The sequence below is a fragment of the Myxine glutinosa genome, chromosome 12 (genome assembly GCF_964187855.1).
Source record: "Myxine glutinosa chromosome 12, kmMyxGlut1.1, whole genome shotgun sequence".
In the NCBI taxonomy this organism is placed as follows: domain Eukaryota; kingdom Metazoa; phylum Chordata; class Myxini; order Myxiniformes; family Myxinidae; genus Myxine; species Myxine glutinosa.
The window spans coordinates 67,802,322-67,819,989 of record NC_136272.1 but is presented as its reverse complement, the minus strand read 5'-3'; the positions used below and the strand labels follow the sequence as shown (position 1 = coordinate 67,819,989).

The 17,668-nt window shown below is 41.4% G+C and overlaps 1 protein-coding gene across 2 annotated transcripts in view; it reads left to right on the top strand.

Annotated features, from left to right (window-relative positions):
- The window catches only part of SKAP2 (src kinase associated phosphoprotein 2), a 308,716-nt gene that overhangs the window by 182,183 nt on the left and 108,865 nt on the right, over positions 1–17,668 (top strand). For both annotated transcript variants that reach the window (XM_078766927.1, XM_078766928.1), the window contains exon 5: positions 11,657–11,737. In XM_078766927.1, coding sequence (XP_078623053.1) covers positions 11,657–11,737 — 81 coding nt within the window. The remainder of the gene's footprint in view (positions 1–11,656; positions 11,738–17,668) is intronic.

Below are 17,668 nucleotides of genomic sequence, written 5' to 3'. Positions count from 1 at the left end.
TGAACTTGTGGAAATGTAACGGGATGTCATTTCATGAGATCGGATGGTTATTCATGTAATGGGGTTTCCCAAATATAAGGGATATTTGATTTGTCATAATGATTTATGGTAGTTTACAGCAGTTTATGAAGCGACAATGGAATATTTGAATGTATAAATATACATCGTAATTGGTTTTCCGTTACAGTCTATACCTGTTGTTGGCCTAATGGTTCGGGTGGCGGGCTTGGGATCCTAAAGTCCTGAGTTCGAATTCCGTTGAATTAATGCCGGGTGGGGTTTACTCAGCCTGTTCATCCTCTGAGGTCGGAAAAATGAGAACCAGATAACTGGTTATCGAGAGGCATTGCACCAGTGACAAACCTGCCCACTGAAAATGATGCAACCAGCAGCTGGGTGGCTGCACACGAACCACCCGTTATAGTTTGGTTAAAGAGCATTACATTATTCAAAATGTCTTTTTGCAGCCAAAAAGTTCATGTTTTACCAACTACCACTTCATTAATTCACTCTAACCTGTCTGATTTCGCTATAATACAGGGTCCTTCAGGGAGGTGTGACGATTTTCAGAAAACTCGTACACAGTTATTTTTAGTCGAATTTCAATTTTTATTTTTTTTAAAGACTATATATATAATGCAATGTAATACACTGTAACAAAGACATTTTAAAAATGTAATTCATGTTTGAAAAATGACATCATCTAAATGGCGGCCGTTGTTGTCCAAGCATTCTTGCAGACGTGCGGAAAAGTTCCAGCATTTCTCAGCACAGCAGCAGTTCCAGCATTCTTTCTGCGACGTAAACCGCCGTACGAAATAATTCTGCTGCAGTTCTTGAACCACCATGATTTTGTACGCGTGATAATGAAGGTCCAAGTGCAAAATTCGACGAACTGATCTGTCTGACATCCGTAGAGCGCGAGCGTGCCGTACCGCTGACCGACGAGGGCTGGCCTCCACAGCTTGTCGAACCCTTTCGATGTTTTCCGGGGTCCTAACGGTTCGATCACCTCCCCGAGCTGCTCCCGGCCTCACAGATCCAGTTGTCCTGAAGTTTTTTACCCACTTCAATATTGTGTTTCGAGACGGAACGGCACCACGTCGACCAACATTGAAGTGAGTACGAAATCTGCGCTGTGTAAGCACCACCGAACTACCCGTTTGAATAAACGTCTCAACAACAAAGACGCGATGTTCAATCGTCCACAGCTCCATGGCAACTGAAATGGCACCTAACAACGAGTAACCAACAGCCATCACGCATGCGCTAGACCCCCCCACTTGCATTGTTATACCCAATTCAAACATGAATTACATTTTTAAAATGTCTTTGTTACAGTGTATTAAATGGCATTATATATGTAGTCTTTAAAAAAAAAAAAAATTGAAATTCGACTAAAAATAACTGTGTACGAGTTTTCTGAAAATCGTCACACCTCCCAGCCGGACCCTGTACAAGTAATACAAACATTTTTTTAATGTTCAAGGATGTAGGGATTGTTTGGCAAAAAGAATGTAGAAACGTTAGAGATGGTCACAATAAAATATCATATGAAACCATCCCTGCATCTTTCTTTGAATATATGGTTGTTCCCTGTCCATCTGTGTACCCATTTGAAATGATAGTGTATGTTGAATGTTTCCCTGTATGAATGTGTTTTAAATGTTTAACAATCAAGTGTCATGTTAAACAGTTAAAACACACACACACACACACACGCACACACACACACACACACACACACACACACACTAAGCAAATCGAGAGAGATTGTTTGTGTTATTTGCACACACAACCATCATTCAAAGAAAGATGTCAGGATGCTTTCCTATGATAGTTTATTGCGACCGTCCCTACCTTATCTACATTCGTCTTGCCTTATCTACATCCTTTTACAGGTTTTATTACTTATTTTATTACTATTTAAAAGGTTATATTACTTGTTTGTGTACTTTTAAAAAATTCCTTTACATTTTTGCTCACCGACTATTTCATGTCTGCCGCACTTCAATGACCACAAGTTGACGACAAACTGCATGGCTGCATGATTTCGTGCTTTACGGATGGAATAAAGTTCCTGTACTCCATGCACGTGACGTCACGCCTGAAATAATTATTGTGTTTATATGATTACGAGCAGTTTACCCACCCTCCAGATGGGTCGAGTTGGCGCATTATATTATTTCTAAATGAAAGGTCATCGATTTCAAATTATACGTCTGAACGGTGTGACAGTCTAAAGGTCTAATGGTCTGAAAGGTCGAAAGGTCAAATCGAAAGGTCTAGACGTTTCACTCCTCTCTTTGTTGTTCCTTTTGTCCTGTTACATCCTGATCTGTTCGGTCTATTAGTACTAGCTCTTCCACGCGCCTCGACTATATAGTACTGTATATACAAAAATATATAAGTTAATATACGTACTCACAGTCCAATACTAAGTCATAAAATTGATAGAAGTACAGTGTGTGTCTTGGCATCTTCATGTGTCCTCTGGGTAATTTGGTCTTTTGTGTCCTCTGGGTAATTTGGGTCATTGGGGTCTTTTGGGTCTTCAGTGTCTTTTGGGTCCTCATGTGTCTTTTGAATCATTCGAGTATTTTGGGTCCTCGATCTGCATCTTTGGGGTATTTAAGATTCTTCGGGGTATTATGTGTCTTTTTTTTTTTGGATACAAGATTGAGGCTCGTGTCCGAGCTAAAAAAGGTAATAAAATAAAAGGGTAAAATAAAAATGGTAAAAGGGCTAAAAAGGCAAAAAAAAAGAAAAAAAAAAAAAAGGTCTTAGGGGTAATTTGGGGTCCACTGGGTCTTTAAGGGCCTCCAGGGTCTTTTTGGTCTTTTGGATTGTTTGGGTCTTTGGGGTCTTTAAGGGTCTATGGGGTATTTTGGGTCTACGTGGTCTTTTCGGGCTTCTGTGTCTTTTCAATCTTTTCGGTCTTCAGGGTTTTTTGGGTCTTCTTGATCTTTAAGGGTATTTTGGAGATTTTGGGGTCTTGGCTTCTGACCCAAACCTTTTGACTTTTTTTGACAAGCTTTTTGACAACTTTTTGACAAAAAAGTTTGACAAACTTTTTGACTTTTTGACTTCTGACTTTTTTGGGGGTATTTTGGGGTTTTTCGGTCTCTGGGTCTTCGATCCTTTCAGTAACCGGGATCTTTTGGGTCTTCGGGCTCTTTTCGGTCTTTTCTTTTTTGGGTCCTTTTTGGTCCCTTTGGGTCTTCGGGGTCTTTTCGGTCTTCACGGGCTTTTCGGTCTTCAGGTTATTTAAAGGTCTTTGGGGTATTTTGGGCCTTTGGAGTATTTTGGATCTACATGGTCGTTTGGGTCTTTAACAGTCTTCAGAGTCTTTTGGGTCATCAAGGTATTTGTGGTCTTTTGGTTCTTTAAGGGTCTTGGGGTCTTCTGGGTATTCGGTTTCTTTATGGGTCTTTGGGGAATCTTGGGTCTTCAGGGTCTTTTGGGTTTTTGTGGTCTTTTGGATCTTTAAGGGTTTTGGTATCTTTGGGGTATTTTTGGTTTTCAGGGACTTGTCGGTATTTTAAGTCCTCTCGGTAATTTGGGTCTGTGGGGTCTTTAAGCGTCTTTGGGGTATTTTGGGTGTTTCACAGTCTTCAGGGTATTTTTGGGTCTTTGGGTATTTAAGGATCTTTGGGGTATTTTGGGCTTTCGGAGTGTTTATGGATTTTCAGGGTCTTCGGGGTCTTTAGAGTATTCATGGTATTTTGGGTCTTTAAGGATCTGGGGGCCTTTCGGTGCTTTGGAGTATTTTGGGTCTTTAACAGTCTTCAGTGTCTTCAGGGTATTTTGGGTGTTTGGGGCCTATTGGGTCTTCAGGGTCTTTTGTGTCTTTGAGGTATTTTGTGTCTTTGGAAGGTCCATGGGGTCTTCTGAATCCTTGGGGTCTTTTGGGTATTTGGGGTCCATTGGGACTTCAGGGTCGTTTCAGTATTTGGGGTATTTTGGGACTTCGGGTATTTTGTGTCTTTGACAGTCTACAAGGTATTTTGGGTGTTTGGGGTCAATTGGGTCTTTGGAGTCTTCTGGGTCCTTGGGGTCTTTTATGTCTTTTAACCGGTTGACACACAGTCGTGTTCAAAGATTGCCCATTAAATCCCCCCACTCAATTCCCTCCCAAAGCACTACTCAAAGCCTTTAAAACCTATCCTTATGAAGGGACACACACACACACACACACACACACACACACACACACACACACACACACACACACACACACACACACACACACACACACACACACACACACACACACACACACAGTGTTGTATATGGTAGATCATTGACAAAAAAATCTCATTCTAAGCCATTTACAATTGAGGCCGTAACACAACAAAATGTGAAAGAAGTTAATGGGTGTGAATACTTTCTGATGGCACTGTATGTAGATCGCAGTTTACCCTCCCTCTGGGTGGAGTTTGCACATTATTTACTAAACTAGGGCATGCCCGTACGTGGGTGCCCGTTCCTTGCCAAAAAAAAAAAAAAACGCTACCCGTACGCTCTACCCCGCCCGTACGCCCGTAAACAAAAAAAACAACGCTCTTCGCTTCCGCCCTTCGCTCTGACTGAATTGGGAGAAATAATGCGCATAAGAAATCGAGAAATTATTATTTTCTCCGGAAGAAATCGAATTACGAACCGTAATGGCGCACGCGCTCGGCTCGGCTCGCTCTCACATCGGCCACGCCTACGCAATAATGCGTTCTGTGATTGGCTGCCGGAAGTGCAGTCTTCACTGTCCGGAAGGTCGCAAATCGCAGTTACGATGAATCGCAAATTAGTTTTAATTAGTTTTAAAACATAGTTTAACGGCAACATAGTTTTCCAACGTGAACTAAATGAATACGCTCTCAAATGTGCCGTCCGAGGCAGAGTCTGTTCGCCACGTTCGGCACACGTGATAGCTCGCTGCTCTCTGATTGGTTGAATCGTTTTTTGGACATAGTTCGGTAACTACTTCTCCGATTAATATGAAACCTTGAAAAGGCACATCCTCGGGTCCCCAGCAATATACCTGGCAAGTTTCAAGTATATCGGACCCGTGGTTGTCGAGAAACAGCGGTCACAGACAAACAAACAAACACACACACAGACACACAGACACACACACACACACACACACACACAGAGATTGCTGGAATTATAGATAGATTAACTGTTGTTGTTGTTTCGTATGCGCCTTTGGCTGCTGGTTGTATCATTTTTCTGGAAGCGCTTTTGTGCCGCTGATGCATTGCCCCAATTACCAGTGAGCTGGTGCTCAATTTGCCAGCCCCGGAAGGATTACAGGCTGAGGCAACCCCCCTGGCGTTAATTCAACGATCGACCGGGATTCAAACTCAGGATCCGAGGACCCCAAGCCAGCACCCTAACCATTAAGCCAACACCAGCGTCTGAGGGGTCTGATGATCTTATCTTCTGAAGGTCAAATGGTTTGAAAGGTCTGAATGTCAAATTGAAACGTCTAGACGTAGTCACAGTACAATAATACGTAATTAATTGATGTAGTCACGCTCCATTACTATATAGACTCGCCGAAACCCGTGGAACATCCACGGAAGGGAGGATGTGGTGTATGGATAGAGTGTACCATTATGGATGGCATCGGGGATTTGCTTGTCCGAGTAAGAGTTAGGAAGAAAGATCAATTTTCACTTGTGCAAAAATGCTACTCACAATTACATCGCCTGTGTGTCGGCCTGTGATTGAGCCAGAGAGTTGGCCTGTGAGTCAACTTCCTTTCCAATGTCTGCAAGAATTGAAATACTGATTGTGAATGTGTAAAATTATATGAAAGAAGAACATGCATATCAATAGACGATGCCATCGAAAAGGAGAGCAGCTGTCAATAGAAAAGGGTGTCTGACTTATCAATTTGACATTATTGCACAGGAAATGACAAACAAAGAAACAGTTCATTTCCATCGGGTAATATTACGATGAGAGATCAGCCGATACCTTTATTATGTCCATCAGCATCCATGGCACTTAGAAAAAAAACGCAGCATCAGCCAGCCGCAGCCAACTATCACGTACCGTCTCGAAGTCAATGCCATCCTTTTATCTCTTCGTATACAACTCGCTGATCGCAACGTCACTCCATTTAACTTTATTAAAATGACGATAAAGACGTGAAACCCGTGGAACATCCACGGAAGGGATATCGTTCGTCTGTTTTCAGCTCGTTATCTTTAAGCTTCCTTACGTCTCGCCACCTGCTACACCTCTCTGAGTTACGAGGATTTATGCAACGCACCCCGAGTATCGCAACGTCACTCCATTTAACTCGCAACGTCACTCCATTTAACTTTATTAAAATGACGATAAAGACGTTTGCTTATATATCCTAATTTAAAATGTTCAAGGGAATAAAAAGACCATTTGGTTCACACCACCCATGCTCACACCACTCGACTGTCCAATCAGCGGACGGCTCGCATCGCCTTCGCCCAGCAGACGCCAATACGATGGCGTCGTAAGATGGCGTCGTATCGGCCGTTAATCGGATGCTTTTGGGTCCCAAAGTCGGCGAATTCAGATTTTTCGAGTATGTCTGTACGTGATAAACAAAGAGCGCGGTTCGTAGATGGTAAATCCATTATTGCCGTGGGCATCGGGTCACTGGGTGCGGCGTAAAAGGGATAACAAAGTCGAGTCCTTACGGTATTATTATATCGATTATAATGTTGATATAAGTACAGTACGGACAGTCCTCACATGCAAACGGTACATAATTAATAGACGTAGTCACATGGGTCACCAAGGCTTCACCATTAATTTAGGTTTTATATAGATATAGATAATTATTGTATATCTGGCACCAATGGTACATAATAATGTACATAATAATAATGGAACTGTACATAATAGTGTATTCCACTGTTAACCACACATTTAGGTGTGATTGGCCTGTGTCACCATGGCCCCACCCTCACAAGGTTGATTGGCAGGCGTGGTTCCGACCACCCTCATTTCCATTCCTATTACTACACTATAGTAATAGAGTTTGCTTACTTTTCGTGGAATCCTTTCAAGTTGTGAAAGTTTTGAGTAGTCGTGGACCTTGCCACTATAAAATGCAGTAGATTCGTGTTTAAACCAAGTCCTGGGCTTAAACCAATCTTGAGTTAGGCTGCCTGAAAATAATAGGAACCAGAAGATAACCCGGTTCCACCAGGCTATTGTAAGGAAATTAGTTTCCAATAGATCAGCATCACCTGATCTAGTTGACCTACCTGATAAGGTCGGTGGTTGGCGATCAGCAGCAAGATACTTTCCTGTCGATTCGCTGATGGGAATACCAATCTTTGTTGCGATGGTTAATTTATGGGGCAAAAAAGAAAGAAAAGAGGGTACTTCTGCCATTTTTGCTTACGTAATAAATAGATGTTATAGTGTTTTGACCGACAGGTTTTCAGAGAAAATATTTTTTTTTAACTTTCACGTTTTAAAAATCGTGGGAATTAATTACATTACTTAAATTTCAGCTACTTTTTGTTCGTATCCTTTTCTCACCTGTGTTGCAAGTAGAGCGTCCTGCTTTGTGATGCGGTGTATAATCAGAAGTACTGTTTGATCTGGTGATATATTACTGTTATATGAATAAAATTGAAATGTTGAAATATATAGCAAGCGTTTTTGAATGTAATCGACATGAGAAACGGGATTGAATGAGACTCACCATTATTAAAAGGGAAGAAGGAGATGAAGGAGGAAGAGTTTTTGTTTCAATGTAAATTGAAACCGGCCCATCTATCCTCACCTTACCCAACTATATCATTCTGTTTGCAGATTGTCAACATCTGATTGATAACGTTGCCGATTGTGTAGGGGCAGTTGGGGGGGGGGGGGGGGGGGGGTGAGGGTATACCGTTATTGTTCGATTAGTTGTATCTGACAGATGGACGGACGCACGCACGCACGGTGAGCATGGTGAGACCAAGCTCCTTAGCAACTTCCTGATACAATTTCAATATAACACTCCAGTCCTATATTAGTGTGTTTACGATATAAGATTCACTGGTACTCACCCTGTATTGGACTCTGATGTGGTATTTCTGAGTGTTATAGTAGGTAAAAAAAGCATCGGCACTGCACAAAAGTGCATCAATATGTGTGTTATAGAAACTCATACTGATATATATACATATATGACTGATATATGCTCTGGTCTTGTGTTGTACAATGTGTGTGGCATGGTGGTATTTAGCTGGAGGTACGTGAAGTACCATATTAAGGAGCATTGCTGCACCATTAGAAAAGAGACGTGTTGAACAAGCATTTCCGTGTTATACACACACATGCCGGCAACAACCAAGCACACCCGAGTGAAGAAATATATGTGCCATTACCCACGGTTGGACTCACTGCAAATTAGGCATGAACCAACGCCACACTAATTCATTCGTCTCTAATTCCTGTGCCACGTGTGAAAAGACTGATATATATATGTACACACTGTATATAGTGCATTCAGAAAGTATTCAGACCCCTTCACTTTTTTCACATTTTGTTATGTTGCGGCCTTATGCTGAAATCGTTTAAATTCATTTTTTCCTTCATCAATCTACACTCAATACCCCAGAATGACAAAGAGAAAACAGGATTTTAGAAAGTTTTGCAAATTTATTAAAAAGAAAAAACTGAAATATCACATTCACATAAGTATTCAGACCCTTTGCTATGACACTTGAAATTTAGCTCAGGTGCCTCCTATTTCTCTTGATCATCTTTGAGATGTTTCTACACCTTGATTGGAGTCCACCTGTGGTAAAGTCAATTCATTGGACATGATTTGGAAGGCACACACCTGTCTATACAAGGTCTCACAGCTGACAATGCATATCAGAGCAAAAACCAAGCCATGAGGTCGAAGGAACTGCCTGCAGAGCTCAGAGACAGGATGGTGTCGAGGCACAGATCTGGGGAAGCCTACAAAAAAATCTCTGCTGCATTGAAGGTTCCCAAGAGCACAGTGGCCTCCATAATTCTTAAATGGAAGAAGTTTGGAACAACCAGGACTCTTCCTAGAGCTGGCCGCCCGGCCAAACTGAGCAATCGGGGGAGAAGGGCCTTGGTAAGAGAGGTGACCAAGAACCCGATGGTCACTCTGGATGAGCTCCAGAGATCCTGTGTGGAGGTGGGAGAAACTTCCAGAAGGACAACCATCACTGCAACACTCCACCGATCTGGGCTTTATGGCAAAGTGGCCAGACGGAAGCCTCTCCTCAGTGAAAGACACATGAAAGCCCGCTTGGAGTTTGCAAAAAAGCACCGAAAGGACTCTCAGACTGAGAAACAAGATTCTGTGGTCTGATGAAACCAATAATTGACTGTTTGACCATGAATACTCGAAGACCCCAAGGACTCTGAAGACCCGAAATACCCCGAAGACTCAAAATGCCCTGAAGAGCCTGAAGACCCAATGGGCCCCAAAGACCCCAAAAACCATGAGGCTCCAAAAGACCCGGAGGATCCAAAAGACCCAAACAATCCCAAGGGCCTAAACGACAGAGGACCCAAAAGACCCCAAGGACTCAGAAGATCCCCAATGACTCTGAAGATTCAAAATACCCCGAAGACCCAAAAGACCCAATGGACCCCAAACACCCAAAATACACAGAATACCCTGAAGATCCCGAAGACTGTTAAAGACCCAAAATACCCCGAAAACGCCAAAGACCCAAAAGACTGAAATGACCCTTGGGTCCCAATGCACCCCAAAGACCCAGAAGATCCAAAGACCCCAAATTTTGGTAAAACCCAAAGACACAAAAGACCATGAAGACCCCAAGGATCCAGAAGACCCCAAGGACTCTGAATACCCAAAATACCCCGAAGACCCAAAATACACCGAAGCCCGTTAAAGACCCAAAATACCCCAAAGACTCTTAAATACCCAAAAGACCACAAAACACCAAAAGACACTGTAGACCCCAAATTCCCCAAAGACCCCCAAGACCCCAGAGACTGAAAAGACCCCAAGACCCCAAATATACCAAATACCCAAAAGACCACAAAGATACAAAAGACCCTCAAAGACCCAAAATACCACGAAGACCCAAAAGACCCTGAAGACCCAAAAGACCCTTAAATATCCAGAAGACGCAAAATACCCCAAACACGCCAAGACCCTTAAAGACCCCAAATACAACAAAAACCCAAAAGGCCATGAAGACCCAAATTTCCCCAAAGACACCAAAGACCCAAAACGCTGAAAAGACCCTTAAAGACCCATAATAATCCCAAAAACCCAAAACACTGAAAAGACCCCAAAGACCCTTAAAGATCCAAAAGACCATGAAGATGCAAAAGATCCCAAAGACCCTGGAGATCCAAAGACCCTTAAATACCCAGAAGACCCTAAAGACTAAAAATACCCCAAAGACCCAAAAGACCCCGAAGACCCAATACCTCAAGAACCCAAAATATCCCAAAGACTCAAAATACATCAAAGACCCAAAGACCAAAAAGTCCCTGAAAATCCAAAATATTCTGAAGACCCTTAACGACCCCACAGAACCAAACAATCCAAAACACCAAAAAGACCCTGAGGACCCAGTGGAACCCAAAGACCCAAATGACCCCAAATACCTAAAATACCCCAAATACCTACATGACCGAAAAGACCCAAAGACCCCAAAGATGCAGAGCACCCAAAAGACTCAAATGACCCAAAAGACCCCGAGGACCCAAATGACCCAGCCAGAAGATCCCAATGATGCAAAAGAGCTTGAGCACCCAAAATATCCAAATGAACCAGAGGACTCAAAAGACCCCGAGGACTCTGAAGACCCAAAATATATGTATTATGAAGAGTAATTATGTCTCTTACATTGGAATTGTAGACTGTGGCTTGCAAACCAAACCTCAAGGTCGGTGTAAGGAAGCGGGGGTTTTTTTTATCACAATAAATACACAGCGTAGGGAGGTGAAATTCGTTGAACGTGATGTGCAAAGTGCTCAGAGTAAACTAAGTGTTAATTTACGTCTGCAGGATGTTAAATAAATAAAGAATATACAAGCACACCTGACACTAGACCCAGGCTTCAGACTTCAGCTGACGCAGCTGCACCGTCAAATAAACTGTTCCAACCCGTCATTTACGACGGGCTATATACTCGTGTGTATAATTTATGTTGATAAAGTAAACAGTACCAGCTATCATTTTAATTGTATAAAGCCTGAATGAGAGAGTACCAGGTCGGTATTGGATAAAGGAGACAGTATCAGGTAATTATGGGATAAAGAAGCCAGTATGAGGTCGTTATAGTATAAATTAAAGTGTAGATGCATATCTATATATTATATAGATATGCATCTACACTTTAATTTATACTATAACGACCTCATACTGGCTTCTTTATCCCATAATTACCTGATACTGTCTCCTTTATCCAATACCGACCTGGTACTCTCTCATTCAGGCTTTATACAATTAAAATGATAGCTGGTACTGTTTACTTTATAAATTCAACTATATAATGCTGTGTTATTTTTACTGTAACCTGATACCACATTTGCTTTGAAACTATCTCATACTGTTCCCATCGATACCATCCCTGTGATAGTGTCATCCTTATTATGATACTCATGTGATACCATCTCTCTGATACTCTCCCCATGTCTCCAGCCGCTCCACAGTTTCCACCAGTACCTGCTTCAGAACTCACGAATGTCCTCATGTTCGGGTTTCTCGACAAGAAACGGAAAGGTACATTTTACCACATGTTCTTCTTCACCTTTAGTTCCCAAACTCTCAAATTATTGTAACTAGTGAGGTACCCGTGCTACGCACGGGTGGGAGGCCGGAAGCAAACATGCAATGCAGAAACGGCGAATGCTAAAGCATGAAACCAATAATTTAACATTCCTGTAGCACCTTCAGTAGCACGTCAGACATGGACAGCAAGTTCGTGAAGGACTTCCATGAAAAACGTACCCATTGGCAAACAAATGGGTACGTTTGGTCCATACACAGTCAATGGCGAATCTGCATATGGTGATCCGCGAATTCACGTTTAGAAATTAGAAACCGTCATGGCATTTCGTCATTCACTTGAACTCGATATCTCTTTTTTCATTTCAAACAGCATAACTCCAATCACAAAAGAAATAACATTAATATAAAAAATAAACTTTTAACAACATTCGTGACATAAACAAATATTTAAATCCTGATGTGAAGTTCCGTACGGTTGGGTGAATACAATTACGAATTCAAAATCGTAATTGTATTCACTCAATTCAATCATCAATTGATACTTTAACAAAACGATTAACACGATTAACGTTTAACGATTTAACATTACCATTGAATGACGGTTGTATTTGGATATTATCAAACCCGCACATTGCCATCATCTGTCCACTTCCGCATTCGCGGCAGGTTCATAATTGTCATCAAAATCGAAACAGAATTTGTAGAATTTCAATAAAAGCCACATCACTGTTCATATCGGTAAATATTATTCCATCATGTTTGGAAAAACTGGAAAATTGGAAAACTTGGAAAAACAATATTGCTTATTTTACTCCCAGGTGTCCCAGCAATACCCACCCAAAATATCGTTGCGATCGGTTGAGCCGTTTTTGCAGTACCTTTGAACGGACAGACGGACATTTGATGAATTATACGTAGTAAGATTTTCAAACAACAAAGAAAGTACTCGCTCTCTCTGGTGGTTGTTTTCAGTGGAAGCAATACTTGCCGTGAATTTAGGAGGTTTACTAAAAACTAGCCAAAACCCATGGAACATCCACGGAAGGGAGGATGTGGTGTATGGATAGAGTGTACCATTATGGATGGCATAGGGGAGTGCTCATGGGATCTTCTTCTTCCGTTAAGCTCCAATTTTTTCTCTTTAAGTTAAGTCCAATCAGTCCTCTCTGCTCGAAGTGCTCAGACCATGCCTTCCCGCTCTCATACTTTTATTTCCGTTCTGTGTAGAAAGAGATTGACATATCGTTCGTCTGTTTTCAGCTCGTTATCTTTAAGCTTCCTTACGTCTCGCCACCTGCTACACCTCTCTGAGTTACGAGGATTTATGCAACGCACCCCGAGTATCGCAACGTCACTCCATTTAACTTTATTAAAATGACGATAAAGACGTTTCCTTATATATCCTAATTTAAAATGTTCAAGGGAATAAAAAGACCATTTGGTTCACACCACCCATCACACCACTCGACTGTCGAATCAGCGGACGGTTCGCATCGCCTTCGCCCAGCAGACGCCAATACGATGGTGTCGTAAGATGGTGTCGTATCGGCCGATAATCGGATGCTTTTGGGTCCCAAAGTCGGCGAATTCAGATTTTTCGAGTATGGCTGTACGTGATAAACAAAGAGCGCGGTTCGTAGATGGAAAATGCATTAGTGCCGTGGGCATCGGGTCACTGGGTGCGGCGTAAAAGGGAAAACAAAGTCGAGTCCTTATCGTATTATTATATAGATGTGGCGTGTTGTTCAAACTATATACCCCAAAGAGGAATGAGCCTTCCTGTCCCCCCTCACCCCCGGAGTCTGCGGGTGTACTAGTGGCTAAAATGTGAGACTGGACTAAAATGACACTGGACATGTGGATCCGGCCATAGGTGAGTGTTGTGGACGGCGTTCGTGATCCTGTTATAGACGTGTTGGCCTCACAAAGTTATCTGGGGTGACGTCCTTCGCTATATATGTATGTATGTATGTATGTGTGTGTGTGTATATATATATATATGTATATATATATATATATATATATATATATATATATATATATATATATATATATATATATATATATATATATATATATATATATACACTACCGGTCAAAAATTTTAGAACACCTCAATTTTTCCAGTTTTTATTGAAATTTACGCAGTTTAATGTCCAGTGAATAACCTGAAATAGTACAAAGGTAAGCAGTAAACTGCTCGAGGTTAAAAAAAAAGTTTAGGTTAGCAAAAACGGGAAATAATGTAAATTGCACAGTTATATTGTAAAAAAAGGCCTTCTTCAGGGAACAAGTTATGGGTTAACAACTTACGGCTGTTCTGCAGCAATTTAAGTAAATTAAGCCTTCAAAGTTGATGCAAACAATTCCTACAGGTGTCCCAACCTCTGCTGATTACTTGATTACAAACCCCCTGTCTGTATAAAAGCAGCATGGGAACAGACTGTTATTACACCCTCTGAAGCATTATTTGGACAATATTGCACTGCAGGAAGTAGTATATTGTAAACTGGAGGAATCTGACAGGAAGAGGTCTGGCAGACCCCAAGCCACAACAGAATCAGAAGACAAGTTTCTGAGAGTCAACAGCTTGCGTGATAGGCGGCTCGCAGGACAACAGCTTGAAGCACAGCTTAATACTGGTAGAAGTAAGCAAGTCCTAGTTTCAACTGTGAAGAGAAGACTTCGAGCTGCAGGTTTGGCAGGTCGAGTGGCAGTAAGAAAGCCATTGCTAAGATGGCAAAATAAGAAAAAGAGGCTTGCCTGGGCCATGAAGCACCGCCAGTGGACTACTGAAGACTAGAAGAAGGTCTTATGGACCGATGAATCAAAATTTGAAATCTTTAGTTCATCACGCAGGGTTTTTGTACGCCGTCGAATAGGTGAAAGGATGGTTCCTCAGTGTGTGACACCAACTGTCAAACATGGAGGAGGAAGTGTGATGGTCTGGGGCTCTTTTGCTGGATCCAGATTCGGCGACTTGCACAGAGTGACTGGCACCCTAAACCAAAAGGGCCACCACAGCATTTTGCAGTGCCATGCAATACCCTCTGATATATGCCCAGTTGGTCAGGGGTTCATCCTACAGCAAGATAATAACCCTAAACACACCTCCAGGCTACGTCAAAACTGCCTTCGAGGAAAAGAACAAGACGGTAGGCTTCAAATCATGGAATGGCCAGCACAGTCTCCAGACTTAAACCCCATCGAGCTGGTTTGGGATGAACTGGACAGAAGGGTGAAAGCAAAGCAACCTACAAGTGCAACACATTTGTGGGAACTTCTGCAACAGTGTTGGGAATAACTTCCCGAACAATATTTGATTTCCATTGTAGAAAGAATGCCACGAGTGTGTTCGGCGGTTATATCTGCAAAAGGTGGCTACTTTGCTGAATCAAAAATTTAAATAAAATTTCGTAAAACAAAATGATTCTATGATTTCTTTTTTATCTCCAATTGTTTATTGGCTTAGCGGTTAGGGTGCCGGCTTGGGATCCTAGGATCCCAGGTTTGAATCCCGGTTGACCGCTGAATTAACGCCAGGGGGGTTGACTCAGCCCGTCATCCTTCCGAGGTCGGAAAATTGAGTACCAGTTCACTGGTAATTCCCTGTGTGTTGTTGCAAGAGGTGACTAACAGGGTTGGTGGCAGGAAGGGCATCCAGCCATAAAACATTGCTTCAAAAAATGGGACCACGGTGCCCGAAAAAGGCCAACCCCTGCTCTGTGGGGAAAAATGGCCTCTAAAGGTGGTCTGTCTGAGACAATAAACTGCGTAAATTTCAATAAAAACTGTAAAAATGAGGTGTTTTAAAACTTTTGACCGGTAGTGTATGTACACGAGCTTTTATACAGTAATCCTGGCAACAGAAGACAAATAGCCGTTGTAACAGGCATTATGCTGTATCGTTAACAACATAACAATCCAGACGATTTTTGACTGTTTCAGAAGATTCGGAAACTTCCACAGATTCAGAAACAATTTTTCAAAATGGTGGACAATATTTGTTACCCTGTCAGGGGTTGGCCAGGTGGGAGAGAATGAAATGTGATAAAGGAAGAGTGGATACCAAACCGTAGATGTATCATAAAGAAGAAGAATTCTCTTATATTCATCAGCAAAACCACTACTAAGTGCTTCATTGTGATGGAAAAATGGTTCCCAAAGCAATTCATTCGGTAAAACGCTGGGGGCCAGCCGCGGAGAGATACACAAAGGGGCGTCTAGATGTCCTTCTTTTCTCAGACACTCGTGCCCATAACTCTCAAGGGGAGATCAATTGCTCACTGTCAGGCCTCCGGGTCGTGGTACCGCAGCTATCGCAGCCACTGCAACAAGCGAGCGAGTGGACCCCAGGTGGTAGCAAAAGGGATGCGATGTCGCACCCTTCCCTTGAGGCCTACACCAGAAGGTTGGAATCGCAACCATTCCTGTTTCTGCGGATTCCATGCTATTGACAAGATATGATATTTTCATTTTTAGGAACCAGCCATTGACTGAGGCTACGCTTGTAGTAAATTCTCCCAAAATGGAATGACATGTTTTTTTTTCTACTCTGTCAGTAGGACTATACTTTTCGTAATTGTCACGTGATCTTTCTTGTGCGTACTCATTTTGATATATCACTCAATACTTGTGCGTACGTTTGATATTACGTACTCAAGACCTGATAAAAGTGTGCATTCCATGGAATCCTGGACATGTCTGCTGTGCTATAATCAACTCGCATTTGTTTTGATGAAAATAATCCACTCCAGGATTATAACGAAGGTTTTCCTTTTTAATTGGCTTTTAAACTGTTTCGTTAGCATAACCATTCAAAATTAATGCCTTATAACTTGCTGAGTTAGCATAACCATTCAAAATGAATGCCTTTAACTTGCTGAGTTAGCATAACCATTCAAAATTAATGCCTTATAACTTGCTGAGTTGGCATAACCATTCAAAATTAATGCCTTATAACTTGCTGAGTTAGCATAACCATTCAAAATTAATGCCTTATAACTTGCTGAGTTAGCATAACCATTCAAAATTAATGCCTTATAACTTGCTGAGTTAGCATAACCATTCAAAATTAATGCCTTATAACTTGCTGAGTTAGCATAACCATTCAAAATTAATGCCTTATAACTTGCTGAGTTAGCATAACCATTCAAAATTAATGCCTTATAACTTGCTGAGTTGGCATAACCATTCAAAATTAATGCCTTATAACTTGCTGAGTTAGCATAACCATTCAAAATTAATGCCTTATAACTTGCTGAGTTAGCATAACCATTCAAAATTAATGCCTTATAACTTGCTGAGTTAGCATAACCATTCAAAATTAATGCCTTATAACTTGCTGAGTTAGCATAACCATTCAAAATTAATGCCTTATAACTTGCTGAGTTAGCATAACCATTCAAAATTAATGCCTTATAACTTGCTGAGTTGGCATAACCATTCAAAATTAATGCCTTATAACTTGCTGAGTTAGCATAACCATTCAAAATTAATGCCTTATAACTTGCTGAGTTAGCATAACCATTCAAAATTAATGCCTTATAACTTGCTGAGTTAGCATAACCATTCAAAATTAATGCCTTATAACATGCTGAGTTAGCATAACCATTCAAAATTAATGCCTTATAACATGCTAAGTTAGCATAACCATTCAAAATTAATGCCTTATAACATGCTGAGTTAGCATAACCATTCAAAAGTAATGCCTTATAACCTGCTGAGTTAGCATAACCATTCAAAATTAATGCCTTATAACCTGCTGAGTTAGCATAACCATTCAAAATTAATGCCTTATAACCTGCTGAGTTAGCATAACCATTCAAAATTTATGCCTTATAACTTGCTGAGTTAGCATAACCATTCAAAATTAATGCCTTATAACTTGCTGAGTTAGCATACCCATTCAAAATGAATGCC